Source organism: Phyllopteryx taeniolatus, chromosome 1 (assembly GCF_024500385.1).
Source record: "Phyllopteryx taeniolatus isolate TA_2022b chromosome 1, UOR_Ptae_1.2, whole genome shotgun sequence".
NCBI classification, from domain to species: Eukaryota; Metazoa; Chordata; class Actinopteri; order Syngnathiformes; family Syngnathidae; genus Phyllopteryx; species Phyllopteryx taeniolatus.
The window spans coordinates 28,623,053-28,636,479 of record NC_084502.1 but is presented as its reverse complement, the minus strand read 5'-3'; the positions used below and the strand labels follow the sequence as shown (position 1 = coordinate 28,636,479).

The following is a 13,427-nucleotide window of genomic DNA, read 5'->3' as shown; positions in this document are numbered from 1 at the left end:
CTGCTGCACAGCCAAGTTTGGTGCAAACGTTTTACAGATATGTTGCTTAAACACACAATTCAAATTTAAAAAATGTGATATAACTCTTCGGCGATGGTGGCTAAAAAACAAACTTGCATATAAAAAAAAAAACAGGAAAAAAAAATTGAAATGAGGTACAAAACATTTAATGTGTGGTTATATTTTGGAGGGATGGCGGAGAGCTGATCCACAGGAAGCCATGTCCCTTTGGGAGCATCCTTTTCCTCAGAGGGACACCAGGAGGGCTCATCACACCCTTGGCTCAAAAATGGCCCCAGAATTTCAGCACCAAAGGACCATGTGGCTGCCGTTCTGCTGTTAATGATTCCCTGACACACATAAACAACACATTTTAGAAGGAAGTTTCAAGGGAGGATTTGCAGACGCTGCACCCATCCCCCTGTCAATCTCCTGCTCCATTTTTCCCTCCCCCGTGAACAGGACCCCGAGATACTTGAACTCCACTTCGGACAGGATCTCTTCCTCAACCCGGAGAGGGGACTCCATCCCTTTCCGCCCAGAGGCTGACACTGATTGAGTGGCTGTCCCTCCCGCTAACCAGAAATCGATCCCACTCTCTCCCAGTCCCAAGTGTTTAAAAAATATCCCACCAAATCCTGAGTGTTTAACAAAAAATCAGCCAAATGCTGTTTAAAAAAAGCCCGCCCAATCCCCAGTGTTTAAAAAAGAAATCCCACTCCCGCAGAGATTGATTCCGTCCTCATGAAGTTGGCTGAGTTTGACAAGTTGGGAATGCTGTTGCATAACACGTACAGTACATGCTTTGTGGAAGTAAAGCTGACCCTTCAACAGACTACATGTGGATGTGCAAGTAAGTATTATGTTTAACATTAACGTTGTGTTTGTTAATCAAAGGTAGAGTCTGGAGGTTTTTGCTAGAAAATAAACACTAGGTAATGTTTCGTTTAAAAACTCCAACGAACAAACCTCCAGACTCGAGATTTCAAGTTTGTGACAAGCACAAATCCATTGCTGCACTTGGCGTAACTTTGCAAGGGGGTGGGCTAGACTTGGTTTTGGTAATTTCGTGGATTAGTGTACACGCAGTGCATTTAAAGGTGTGTTGTCTGCGCTGGTGTGGCCATCATCACAGCCGACTTCAATCCTATCCAGTCGAAGCGATTTCTTTCATTCCCTTTAAAAGCAGGGCAATAGTCTCGCATGGAGACATCTCTATATACAGAAGAGGATGCAGTGATCCATGCATGACTGGAGCATTACATTTTAGCAGGTACCCTTATTATTTACAGCATGAGCTGGTGAAAATTGCTGGCGACTTAAATATGTACATGGACCTCGTGTCTTTATCCCGTCCAACGATCGTTCATATCACCATCACTCGCCTTGAACATTATATTTCTGCAAGCTAACGATAACTATCAACACAGCAGTTAAGTCGATCGTGTCATCAGCTCGTAGTTATTGGAGCTATTACTGCGCACAAAGGAAGTCCACCAACCCCGGCCCTTGCGCTTCAGGAGATTTGCTGAAATGATGGCGGAATATCCACCTCAGGAAAAAAGAAAAAATGCCCCTCAATTATTTGCGAACAGGGATAGGACTAGCTAACAGAAACAATGACGGGACTTCAGGCAGCTGAGTGGACTCAGAAGTGAAGCTGAATTAGCAAATCCTGCTCAACAGGTTTGCAACCTCTTTTTGATTTTTAATTGATTGTACATGCTAAAAAAAAATACAAATAATTCAAACCGATTAGTGTTACAGTAACACTCCATTACGAATACGTCATGCTACTCACGTAGAAGCTGTGGCTAACGTAGGCTTGTTTACAGTGCTAATGTGTTCCTCTTTACAAAATATTGGCTCAGGTGTAAAGTGGTCTGGAGGAAGAACTGGAACATCCTGACCAAGCGACATCCAACAACTTCACTAAAGTGTGTGTCTGGGTGTGTTGAACAATAAGAGCTTTTAAGTCAGTGTGTTTCAAAGCTGTCATCATGCACACAATTACACTACACACCAATGTCTTTGAACCAGGCTGCTGTTATTACAGCGTTAGCCAGTGCCAAGTACACATGACGTGTGCTTGTATGTCAGGGTTGTATGGGGGACAGTAGCAAGGTACTACTTTGGGCATCATCCTGTGTTTAGTGTGAAGCTTTGTACTTAATTTACAGGTGTTTTACAAAGGTTTTGTAGATGACATCAGTGGATCAAATGACACTGGCGGATGTATTTGGTTTATGGACCATAAGTAGACTTTACACCTGGGTGTAAGACAGATAGACACACACACTCACATACAGACACACACACACACAGGGATTACGTTGTTTTATGGTGAATAAGGTTGTTTTGTATCACTATACTGTATGTCCTATATTGAATAGACCTTAAAATTAAACCGTTTTTGTCACACTTTTTTGCTTCATTTCAATGGACATTGGACTGCTCCTTCTGGTGTGTGTGCCTTGGCGCCCAGGAGGAAGTATAATACAGCCATACCGATAAACATGAAGACAGGTCAGTCCTCAGTAAGTCACACTAATATTAGTCATTCTTCGCAGAGGATAAATAATATACAGTATGCCTGTGAGTATGTGTTGCTTCACTGTTGTGTTCAAACATCCGTTGCTGAGAAGGTTATAATAACTAGACTTTACACCGATCTGATCGGTATCGGCCGATATTTAGCATTTTATGACGATCGGCTTTAATGTCATAATTCGGCAATCTGATCAATGATGTCATTGATCGGCTCCGCAAAAGACATTTACTCTGCATCGCCATCATGCACAGTATAATTGAATCCAAAAGCGAGTTTATTTTTAGCCTTGTCGTGTCTCTTTTGACGTAGTACTGTAAATATCTGATGGCCAATAAAGTATTTATTTATTTTTTTTAAAACATGTCGGCGGTGTGGGACAGACAACACGTCTGAGACAGACAACACGTAATGCCCGGATCAGACTACAAGACAAATTTGCTCTTTCACGATTGCACTATGTCAGACTACTGCAATAAAATCTTGTATTCCGATACCACCGCATCCCGTTTTTTACGATCACTGGGCTTTATCTTGTCAACTCAAATGCGACTGGATACACTCGTTACTCACTACAAGAGTGGATCGCGCCGACTGTATTATAAGAAGAAAATGAGGAAAAAACATGTGTTGGTGGTCACCGGTGCTCGGGAGAGGACGTTTGTCTAAGGCTTGCTTGAGGTATGTTCACGTACTTTTAATACGATACGGGTTGCAAGCAGGCAACAAAACGTTATGTAGCCTAGCAAGCTAGTACTAGCACTAACGGTTGTGCGTAAACATGCTGCCGTTCTGTCGAATCATGCTCTAAAGTTTTGGTGTGGGTGAAGTAATTTAATTACAATAAAGTAATTTAATTACAGTATGGTAGCACCCATTATTTCTGTCATGTAATGTTGGTTTGACCTGACTGATTAGAATACACGTTCTGACTGGAGAACTTTCCAACCTTGATTTCCAACCTTTATGGAGCCAAGGAACATATTTTACAATTGAAAAATCTCTCGGCACACCAAGAAACAAAAATGGCACAAAAAGTGGATACATTAATTACTGTATGTACTTCCTGCCATCTAATAGAAGACCATTCATTTGTTCTGTCTGTCACTATGCCTTATGCGTTACTTTCTGTTTATAGTCATCTTTTCACATCAGCGTGCTCCCTTTGTTGAATAAAGTCTGTAAACATGCATCTTCTGTTGTTTTGTTTTGGTGTCCAAATATATTGGGTTTGACGCAGCCAGAATAGAATTTCTCGGCCATTATGGACCTCGCTAGCACTGAGCATGTTTTAGAGACTTTGTCTAGCCAAAGGGAATTGGTTAGCCAACATGATCGCTCACTCCGGGAGATTATGTTTGCTATCAATGCGCTCAATAACAACATTAGTTCACTTGACTCACGCCTTGACCAGGTTTGCGCTCTCCTTCCTGCAACTCCTGCCGTTATAGATTCGACGAAAAGCGTTCCCCCACACACGCCACCTGCTATTCCCGTAAACACCTGCGAGCCAAATATCCCCCATCCACCACGTTATTATGGAGATTTTGTATCATGCGGACAATTCCTCCACCAATGTTCCTTGGTTTTTGATCGTTCCCGAGTAGCTTTTGTTATGAGTCTGCTTTCGGACAAGGCAGCGCCATGGGCCATGGCAACTAGCGATCGGCGTAACAATTTTGCTTTGGGGTCCAAATATATTGGGTTTGATGTAGCCGTAACAAGTTTCAATCCCTGTCCCAGCTTGTGTGGAGTTTGCATGTTCTCCCCGTGTCTGCATGGGTTTTCTCCGGGCTTTCCGGTTTCCTCCCACATCCCAAAAACATGCATGAATTGGAGACTCTAAATTGCACATAGGTGTGAATGTGAGTGTGAATGGTTGTTTGCTTGTATGTGCTCTGCGATTGGCTGGCAACCAGTTCAGGGTGTACCCCGCCTCCTGCCCGATGATAGCTGGGATAGGCTCCAGCCTGCCCGCGACCCGAGTGAGGAGAAGCGGCTCAGAAAATGGATGGCTGTATGAATGGACTTTTGCTGATTTTGTTTTTTTTTTCCCCTTAGGAAAAAAGGGTTAGCATATTCTACATGAGAAATTCTGGTAATTCTCTTTGTTTTATGTTTAGTTTGACAGTAAATTTCACCTGGAAGCTGCAATAAACTGCTTGAAGCTTCTTTTTTGAAGAATTGTTCACTAATCCTATTTGCCAAACTGCTGCTTGTTGTAAAGTAAGTTGCGTTGAGTTCACTGCTCATATCTCAAGTTTTTACTCGCATTTCAAAGCAAAAAAAAAAAAAAAAAAAAAGAATGAAAAAATTAGGTGTCCAAGTACAGCACTTTTGTCCATATAGTGTACAATAAACTGTGGAGGGTACTGCTTATATTGGCTCACCTGATAGACAGTGGGATGTTGCTATGGCGATGCCATACAGGTGAGACCTCTGCTCTGGCAAATATTCATCAGTGAGGGTACCGCTGTCTTTGCTGACTGTGATTACACCGTCCCTTCAAAGAAGTGTTGAGGGAGCACAGTGTAAGCAGCAGCACTCATTGGTTTTGAGATAAGTTCATGGATAAAATTCAGTTGTGTGAAAATAAATGAAGATCCTCACCTCCTCCAGTCAGTGTAGTAGAAGTGGTTTCTGTGGTACACCATGCTAAATGGGTAGTTGAGGCTGGGGTTTACTACTCTTCGCCCTGAACCCTCTGGGAATATACACTCTAACCGCTTAGTACCTAGCACAGAGAGAGAGAGAGAACAATCCAAATGGTAAGCAATCATTTTGCTTAACTCTAACATATTGTTTATTCGAAAGCATTACATTTTTATTGTCAAAAGTCGACACGGGTCAAATTTGTCCCGAACAGTAAGTAGTTAAGATGAGAAGTGTCCAGCTGAAGAGTAAATGTGGTCTCCCAGGTGTTTTGTTTACCTGCATCGGCCCAGCAGATGTGCCCAGAAGAATAATCGTAAGTCAATGCATTCGGCAAACCAATCCCCTCAGAAACCACCACCCGGCGGTTCTGTCCATCCACTGATGCGCTCTCAATCTTGGGAGCCTCTCGATTCCAGTCTGTCCAGTACAGAGAACTGCAACGGGGTACAAAATGGTTTGGACTGGACCATTTCCGCTTTTATTTAATATTATAAACACAATCAGTTAACTTTGTGCACAATAACATACATGCACAAAAAAGCTGTATAAAGGTTGCTTGAGTATCGTGTTTGCAGGACCATGTGAGAGCAGGGGCGTGCAGCGATAGACCCAAAGTGGTGCTTATGAGAGCGTTGCAAAAGTGTGTGAGAATGTTTCACGAGTCGTGTGAGAATGTTTCAGTAGTTGTCTGAGAGTATTTCAGAACTACAATGAGAGCATTTTAGGAATGTGTGTTAAAGCATTTTAGTCGTGTGTATGAGTGTTTCAGTCGTGTTTGCAAGTGCTTCGGTAGCGTGTGTGAGAGAGTTTCCATTGTGTGTATGAGAGCATTCAGGTAATCCTGAATTATATTCCGGATGGCAGCTCATACACAGCCCAAAAACATTTAAGTTTATTGAAGATTCTAAATTACCCATAGTGTGTGAACGTGACTGGTTGTCTACTTTTCCACCTCTTGTCTAAAGTCAGGAGGCATAGGTCTAGAAAATGGATTAATAACTACAGTAGAACATTATAGTCAATTGAAAGCATAAAAGAGGAAGCAATAATATTGGTCATTTTTCACAGTATTGGTGTATTGTCTGTTTAGATATGTTGCTCCACCGTCTGTGTTCAAATAGACATTGGGCTATGCCACCCTGACTATCGATCGCTAATTGGAATTAAATATGGATTTTTTTTTTTTCTATGTGTTTGCATTAAATTAGCGGGGGCATTCCTAATTTGTTTGGTTGTTTTAAATACATAAGGTGTAATTCATTGAGTTTGATGTTTTTGCTTGACAGTAAACTTCATCTGGGAGTGGCACTAAACAGCATGAAGCGTCTTTTTTGAAGAATTGTTCCAGTTCCTGCCAAACTGCTCCTTACTGTGAAGTGAGTTGGGTTGAGTTTGCTGCCACCATACAGCGCTTGTATCTCAAGTTAAAGCAATATGTCGGCCAAACGACGGCTCGTATCTTGAAATACTCACAAGTGGGGTCACTCATATCTCAAGGCACCACTGAACTAAAAATAACATGAGATTATTGAAACAGCAAAACTAGTAGAGTCTTAAGACTTTGTTGCACGATACTTAACACATCCACATATGGGAACCACCCTACAGTAGGGAATAGAACAAGTTCAATCAGCTAATCAAAGATGCTCAGCGGGATGATCACAGTTTTGGGGTGTGTGTGTGGCGTGGGGCGTGGGTGCTGACGTACATGTGGCGAGTCTATTGGGAGCAACAAGTAATACACACCACATGTGCTATCAAATTCCAAACACATGCACACACACACACAGTTTGTGGCAGTTAATCAGTTTTTTAAAAAAAAGGTACATTTGAACAGATGTTTGTGTAAGAGATGCTCACCGACGTGTATGTTCGTCGTCATTTCATTGCTTTTCCCGTTAGTGTGTGGGATGTACGTGTGTTCGTGAATATGTGTGTATGTGCGTGTAAGCGTGACAGACGCATGTTACGAAATTAAAGAGCACTAGCTGGAACTTAAGTGTGCACGCACGCACGCACGCACGCACACACATGCATGAACACACATACAGTTGGTCTGAAGTCAGAAACTAAACTGTTACAAATATTTTAGGTTACCTGATTTGGCTGTTGTGTTTAATGATGGATTAAACACACAAACACACTTTCTTCCTCTTTCTAACCCACACGCGTGCACACACACACACACACACATACCTGTTGATGATCTGTAATTAGTTGTAATGATGAAAAGCAGATGCTATTCCTGAAAAGTAGACTGACTATGGCCTTGTGCGCTCACTCTGAATTCATGAGTCTTGGCGGCCGTCACTAAGAGAGCACTAAAATTTGCTCGTGTCTTACAGAGAGTAAACACATGTTGCTAAAAAACCCCAGTGGTTGAAATTTTATCAACTAGTGATGGACTTGTATGGAGACTGCGATGTCACCAGTGTGGAACAAACTAGACTCAACAAGACGTCATCACTAATGAATGAGCTACAGACCTTGTTGGTGCATTGTCCCACAGTGGATCACCTCTGGGATGTATCACTGGGAGGTTTCTGGCTGGGTGTTTTTTTTTTTTTAAGGAGGAGGGTCGTGGTTAAGAGAAAAGTGGATTACCCTGTGGATGAGACCACGATGATGGCCCGGGGGTTGACCAAGTCTTTGTCAAAAAGCATCCTTCTATCGCTGCCGTCTAAGTTGGACCTTTCAATCAGGTCAGGGTTGGAGTCCACCCAGAACATCAGCCTTCGATTGACATCCACAGCTAAACCCTCTGGACTGACCAGATCTACAAGGAGCAGATTGTAAAAAAAAAAAAAAAAACAATCATCACTCAAAACATTAGCTAGTGTATAAATGTGTTTGTGATCACTCACTCGAGTTAATGAGTATCTCTGGCTCAGCTCCTGGCACCATTAATGCTCTATTAATGGTCCGCGCGGACAAATCAGTCCAATACACTTGGTTCTGTCTGCAGTCATAAGATAGACCAACAACTATGGAGCCCTGCATACACGCACATTGGGAAAATAGTTACAATAAAGTAATTCACACCAAAGTGTCCATCTATGCATTTACATGTAGAGTCAGTAGTGTTTTGGAGCGGCTTGTATCTAGTCTGGTCCCGTTGAGAGGAAGTGCTCCTATTTTCTGTCCCTGTGCGTACAGCAGTGTGATATCAGTGTTAGAGGGAGGAGTCACATCCAGGCGGGGTAATGGGCGTACGGTTGGCGGGGCCACTGAGGGAAGGCCTACAACAAAATGGGGAGGAAAATTGGTGGGCACATGTATCGGAAGGTTTTCGCATAAGATGCAACAGAAATCATCCAACGCTCACATGCAGGCTTAACGACATCATTTGACCTGGTGCCCGGAACTTCTCGCCCATCCTGGTCCACACACCAGCAGTAGGTGGTCTCCCCATAGCACTGGATTGGACTGATGCCAGAACCGTTAGAATAAATCAAATCAGTCTTATACAAGAAATGGTGCTGCATGGCAAAGTGATACTCAGTGCTGAGAAGAATTTGTACTTTGGTACTCTACTTAAGTAGATCTTTTTGGCTTTTGCTTTTGCAGGAGTTGAATCAGTACTTCTACTTTTACCAGTCTTATTTTTCTTCACAAGTATATGTCCCTGTCAGAATAAATGTATTCTAAATTTGACACACCACAGAGAAGTGTTGTAAACAACCCTGCCAAATTTATATAGTAGAATAGTATATCTAAAAAAAAAGGCTCCAAAATTATGAAAAATCAAGCCCTTGTGTCCGCTCTTGAACACTCTCCACTGAATGCTCTGAAACCACACCCCGCTCAACTGTCAACTGTCAGTCAAATACCTCTACTACAACCTGGAAAAATGGATGCCACTTCGTCTAGCATCTTTCTTTTGCCTACACATAACTATGTTTGAGCTGCAAAAATATATTCGCTTAAAGCCTCGCTCCCCCTGTGCTGCGACAACGAAACACTCAAGCAGCCACGCCAGCGGACTATCCAAAGGGAAGATGCATTTTCAGAGTGTAGCCATATGTAGCCAGCTTGCTAACTACACATCGCAATTGTGGCGGATAATCGCTGATGCAAACGAAGGCACTCAAGTTGTTATATACTGTACAGTACCTGTAGTAGGAGAGAGGCGACTGATGCCGGGCCCAGGTGCGTCACTGAGCCCTGTTTTAGTCACGCCCCCCAAATTGGGAAAATTTAAATACGGAATAACAGTTTAATGCTACATCTCCACAAGTGAGTAGGAGCATGTTTTGAGCAATTATGTTTGAATATGTATAATGTACTTAGAAACAAATCTCTGAATTCAATTGACAGGGTCTTTAAGTATAGAGTGTGAGCACTTTTGCCACATACATACAGTAATTGGCTAGTCTAACATAGATGAGCAACTACCTGAACTGTCCATCTGGCTCACACTGGGGCAAGTACTGTTGCGGCTCTGGCTTCCCACCGTAATGCTCCATTAAACTGCTCCTCCAGCGTTCGCACACACTCTCGGGACGCTCGGTCGGAGTCACGTGAACTGCAAGAGACACATCAACAAAGTTAAACATCTCTGTTATGATTTATAGTCATCCCTTGGTCTTATTCTCAGGGTGTCTGTGTAGATTCTCAGTCAACCAGGTCATCGTAATCCGCAAAGGTTGAATCGAAGCAGCTGGACACTTGTTTGTTGAAGACGTGACCAGCCCCAGGGGACACACACACCAGAGACATAAATAGGGAGACTCCAAATCTAAAACTTAGAACTGAAGAAACCTTTTGGATTAAAAGTGAAATGTTTTCAACGGACAAGAAGAGTCCAGCTGCCTCGATTCAGCCTCTGCAAATTATTCTCAATGTGTTTCTGGCTTGAGTTTACTGTATATTACATCTACAGTATATGGGAAGTGTGTGATTAATTCTGTGGGACTTTGTTGACACACATACACACTTTGTCTTGCCTTTGTGTTTATCTTTTAAAATCCCTCTAATAACTCACTTTGTTAGAGAGCTTTAAAAGCTGCAGCTGTTAATCATAGAAGACTGCATGTGCCAAAATGGAGAGGAGGAGGATGATAGCGGTGGTTTATAAATAAATCACATAGAAAATCAGAAGCCTACAATTCAATCTCAGGTGACAACAACCTTTTAGGTGGGTGGGGTAACCATGAAAAAGCAGGCTGTTAGCTGTTTGGTTGCCAACGAAACAATCCATCCGTCTTCCCACAAAACAAACTGAAGAAGTTTGGACAGTCATAAAAGTAGTTTACAGCAAGAACTTCTTTTAACCTATACTGTGTGTGTGTGTGTGTGTGTGTGTGTGTGTGTGTCACAGACAGCGAGAGGGTGAGTAAGGACATTAGGGCAAAGAGTAAAACATCCAAAAGGACATGAAATGTGTGGATGAAGAATGATCCCTGCTTACCAGGACCGTCACAGTCTATGGGAGAAACACCAGGTGGAGTTCTTGTTCCTGCTCTCTCTTGACCGTTGCTGTCCACACACCAACATTGTCCAATGGAACCATGGCACTAATGCATAGAATGATAACGATTTGATACGATAACGCAAGTAAAAATCAGTTTCATACATTTAAACTTAAATTTCGATGTAAAGACCAAGTCGTTGAAAGTAGGATACAGGATGTACATGAAACCCCCGCTATATCGCGGTTCACTTATTGCGGTCCCGCTGTATCGTAGATTTTTTTTGGGTCAGTATTATTACAGTTATTATTTTTTATACTGCTTGTACAATATTTTTTGTTATCCATTGCTTTTGCTCCTCAATATATTATGTGTTTACAGTAAATGTGTTTTTAGTTTTAAAATTGTGTTGAAGGAAAATATTAAATGCTGTGCTATAAAAACATGCCTAGGGTGTATTTCAGATTTTCACTTTTCGCGGGGGCGGGGGGTTTGGAAACTAACCTCAGCGATGGAGGGGGTAACTGTATTCTATACTGAAACGTCTGTTAATAAAAATATAAGTGCAATATACTATATATAAAGACAAATGCCTGAAACATTCTAGAATCTCAAATTTACCTGTTGTGATGTGTACTGTCCGTTAGCATCACACTGAGGTACAAATGCTCCAATGAGAGGAAAGCCCTCGGGACTGGTGGTCTGTACACTTTCTCTGTGGTGTTCACAAAGGGTTTTAGGACGTTCATCTAAATGTTTGTTTGAGAAAATGGAAAGAACAAGTATTGTCAAAATGTCTATCAACATATAATCAAAGAAAATGATCAATAAAACATCTTTTTGCTGAGAGTCTGTTTCTTACCCAGTCTCTCACAGTCGATGGGTGTGGTACCAGGTGGAGTTCTGGTTCCAGGTCTTTCCTGTCCTTGGCTGTCCACACACCAACAATGTCCAGTAGAGCCTTGACACTGAAACAGCAATAACAATTACAAACATCATTTTGAAAAGACATGATGCCTCTAATTTAAATAGTGGTTACTTGTTGAGGTGTGTACTGTCCATTACTATCACACTGAGGTACGAAGGCTCCCACTAGAGGATAACCTTCGGGACTGGTAGTCTGTACATGGTCTCTGTGGTGCTCACAGTGGCTTTTAGGGTGTTCTGGAAAGTAGAGTTCATATAATATATTAGATTTCAATCTTATTTAATACAGTCACCCTTGCACACTAACACTGAAAAACATTTAGGTTAGGACCTGAGTTATCACAGTCAATGGGTGTTGCACCAGGAGGAGTTCTGGTTCCAGGTCTTTCCTGTCCTTGACTGTCCACACACCAACAATGTCCACTTGAACCATGACACTGGAACAAACGAAGTTTCAGTCCAACCATTCTTCTATCTATTCTTATGAAATATCAATACACCTATTGAAGGAATTCAGCTGATCTGGATGGCCAGACCCGCTTGTTCAGTAGACGTAAATCGACTTTCCCGGGCAGCCTGACCTCCAGAAAGTGGGAATGCACCCTTAGGTAAAATTACAGCATAAAGATCGCATACTGTATGAGTCCTCCGACATTGCTTCCTATTTGGAAAAGGTGTTAGTGACTCCATTGAATCTGCATTTATAAGCCCAGTTCATGTCAGCAGGCTGGGTTGCCAGGTTTTCACGCACAATCTTTTTTTTTTTTTTTCAAAAACAAGACAAATGGCATACGATATTGAAAATTATGATTTTCAAATATAAACATGTCAGGTCTGTAGTTCTAGTCTAAGTCAAGTGGGGTCTTATAAATACCTAGGCAAAGTAAAGTGCTGTATTTCATGAGTTTTAGCCAAGCAGGTTCTAATTCCTAAAATTGGCAACTTAAGTCTGACTTGAATCAAGTCATGTGACTGGTCTCAAACCTCTGCTAAAAGATAGCCAAGCTTAGTAGAACTCCTCCAGATTGACACCCCTGTTTACCTCAAGCATCCACTCTGTTTCAGGGGTTACCATTCCAATGGGCAACAAACACCTTTTGACCACAGCTTTGACCGGCAGCTTTAAAGCAAGAATTGCAGGCATAGAATATGACTCATTCGGACTCAACATCCTCTATCTCTCTTGGGGTCCAGTTAAAGAATTGGGAGTTTAAGATCAGACAGGAGACTCTGTCCAACATTCCTAGCACACACTCACTAAAAGCATCCAACATGGATGTTGACGTCCCATTACACAAAAAAAGATATTCTTGATACTTCTTTTATTTACCTGTTGAGGTGTGTACTGCCCATTAGCATCACACTGAGGTACGAAGGCTCCCAATATAGGATAACCCCCTGGACTGGTGGTCTGTACACTGTCTCTATGCTGCTCACAGTGGCTTTTGGGATGTTCTAAAGATTACATTGCAAAGTTATATATGATTGAAAAATACAGGACAAGTATAAGAGAGTCATCGTAGCGTGTAAACTGCAGGAAAGGTTAGGCTTTAGCACCTGGTTTGTCACAGTCGATGGGTGTTGCGCTTGGAGAAGTTCTAGTACCAGGTCTTTCTTGTCCTTCGCTGTCCACACACCAACAATGCCCACTTGAACCGTGACACTAAAATACCCAACACATTTTTTATCGCATACTGTAGATTATATACAAAAGACCTCAGACTGTTTAGCATTCACCTGTTGAGGAGTGTACTGCCCATTAGCATCACACTGAGGTATAAAGGCTCCCACTAGTGGATAACCTTCTGGACTGGTGGTATGTATACTGTCTCTGTGCAATTCGCAGTGGCTTTTAGGACGTTCTAGAGATTACATTGCAAAGTTAT

The 13,427-nt window shown here is 42.1% G+C and overlaps 1 protein-coding gene across 4 annotated transcripts in view; it reads right to left on the bottom strand.

Annotated features, from left to right (window-relative positions):
* Positions 1–151: 151 nt before the first annotated feature.
* nid2a (nidogen 2a (osteonidogen)) overlaps positions 152–13,427 on the bottom strand; it is a 70,456-nt gene continuing 57,180 nt past the window's right edge. For all 4 annotated transcript variants that reach the window (XM_061785901.1, XM_061785892.1, XM_061785919.1 and 1 more), the window contains 17 exons: positions 13,279–13,403; positions 13,099–13,204; positions 12,872–12,996; positions 11,873–11,978; positions 11,654–11,778; positions 11,477–11,582; positions 11,236–11,363; positions 10,614–10,719; positions 9,599–9,728; positions 8,529–8,629; positions 8,270–8,442; positions 8,068–8,197; positions 7,808–7,979; positions 5,480–5,637; positions 5,159–5,282; positions 4,939–5,051; positions 152–350 (listed from right to left, as the gene is read on the bottom strand). In XM_061785901.1, the coding sequence (XP_061641885.1) occupies positions 340–350; positions 4,939–5,051; positions 5,159–5,282; positions 5,480–5,637; positions 7,808–7,979; positions 8,068–8,197; positions 8,270–8,442; positions 8,529–8,629; positions 9,599–9,728; positions 10,614–10,719; positions 11,236–11,363; positions 11,477–11,582; positions 11,654–11,778; positions 11,873–11,978; positions 12,872–12,996; positions 13,099–13,204; positions 13,279–13,403 (2,039 nt within the window). In that variant the 3' untranslated portion in view covers positions 152–339. The remainder of the gene's footprint in view (positions 351–4,938; positions 5,052–5,158; positions 5,283–5,479; positions 5,638–7,807; positions 7,980–8,067; positions 8,198–8,269; positions 8,443–8,528; positions 8,630–9,598; positions 9,729–10,613; positions 10,720–11,235; positions 11,364–11,476; positions 11,583–11,653; positions 11,779–11,872; positions 11,979–12,871; positions 12,997–13,098; positions 13,205–13,278; positions 13,404–13,427) is intronic.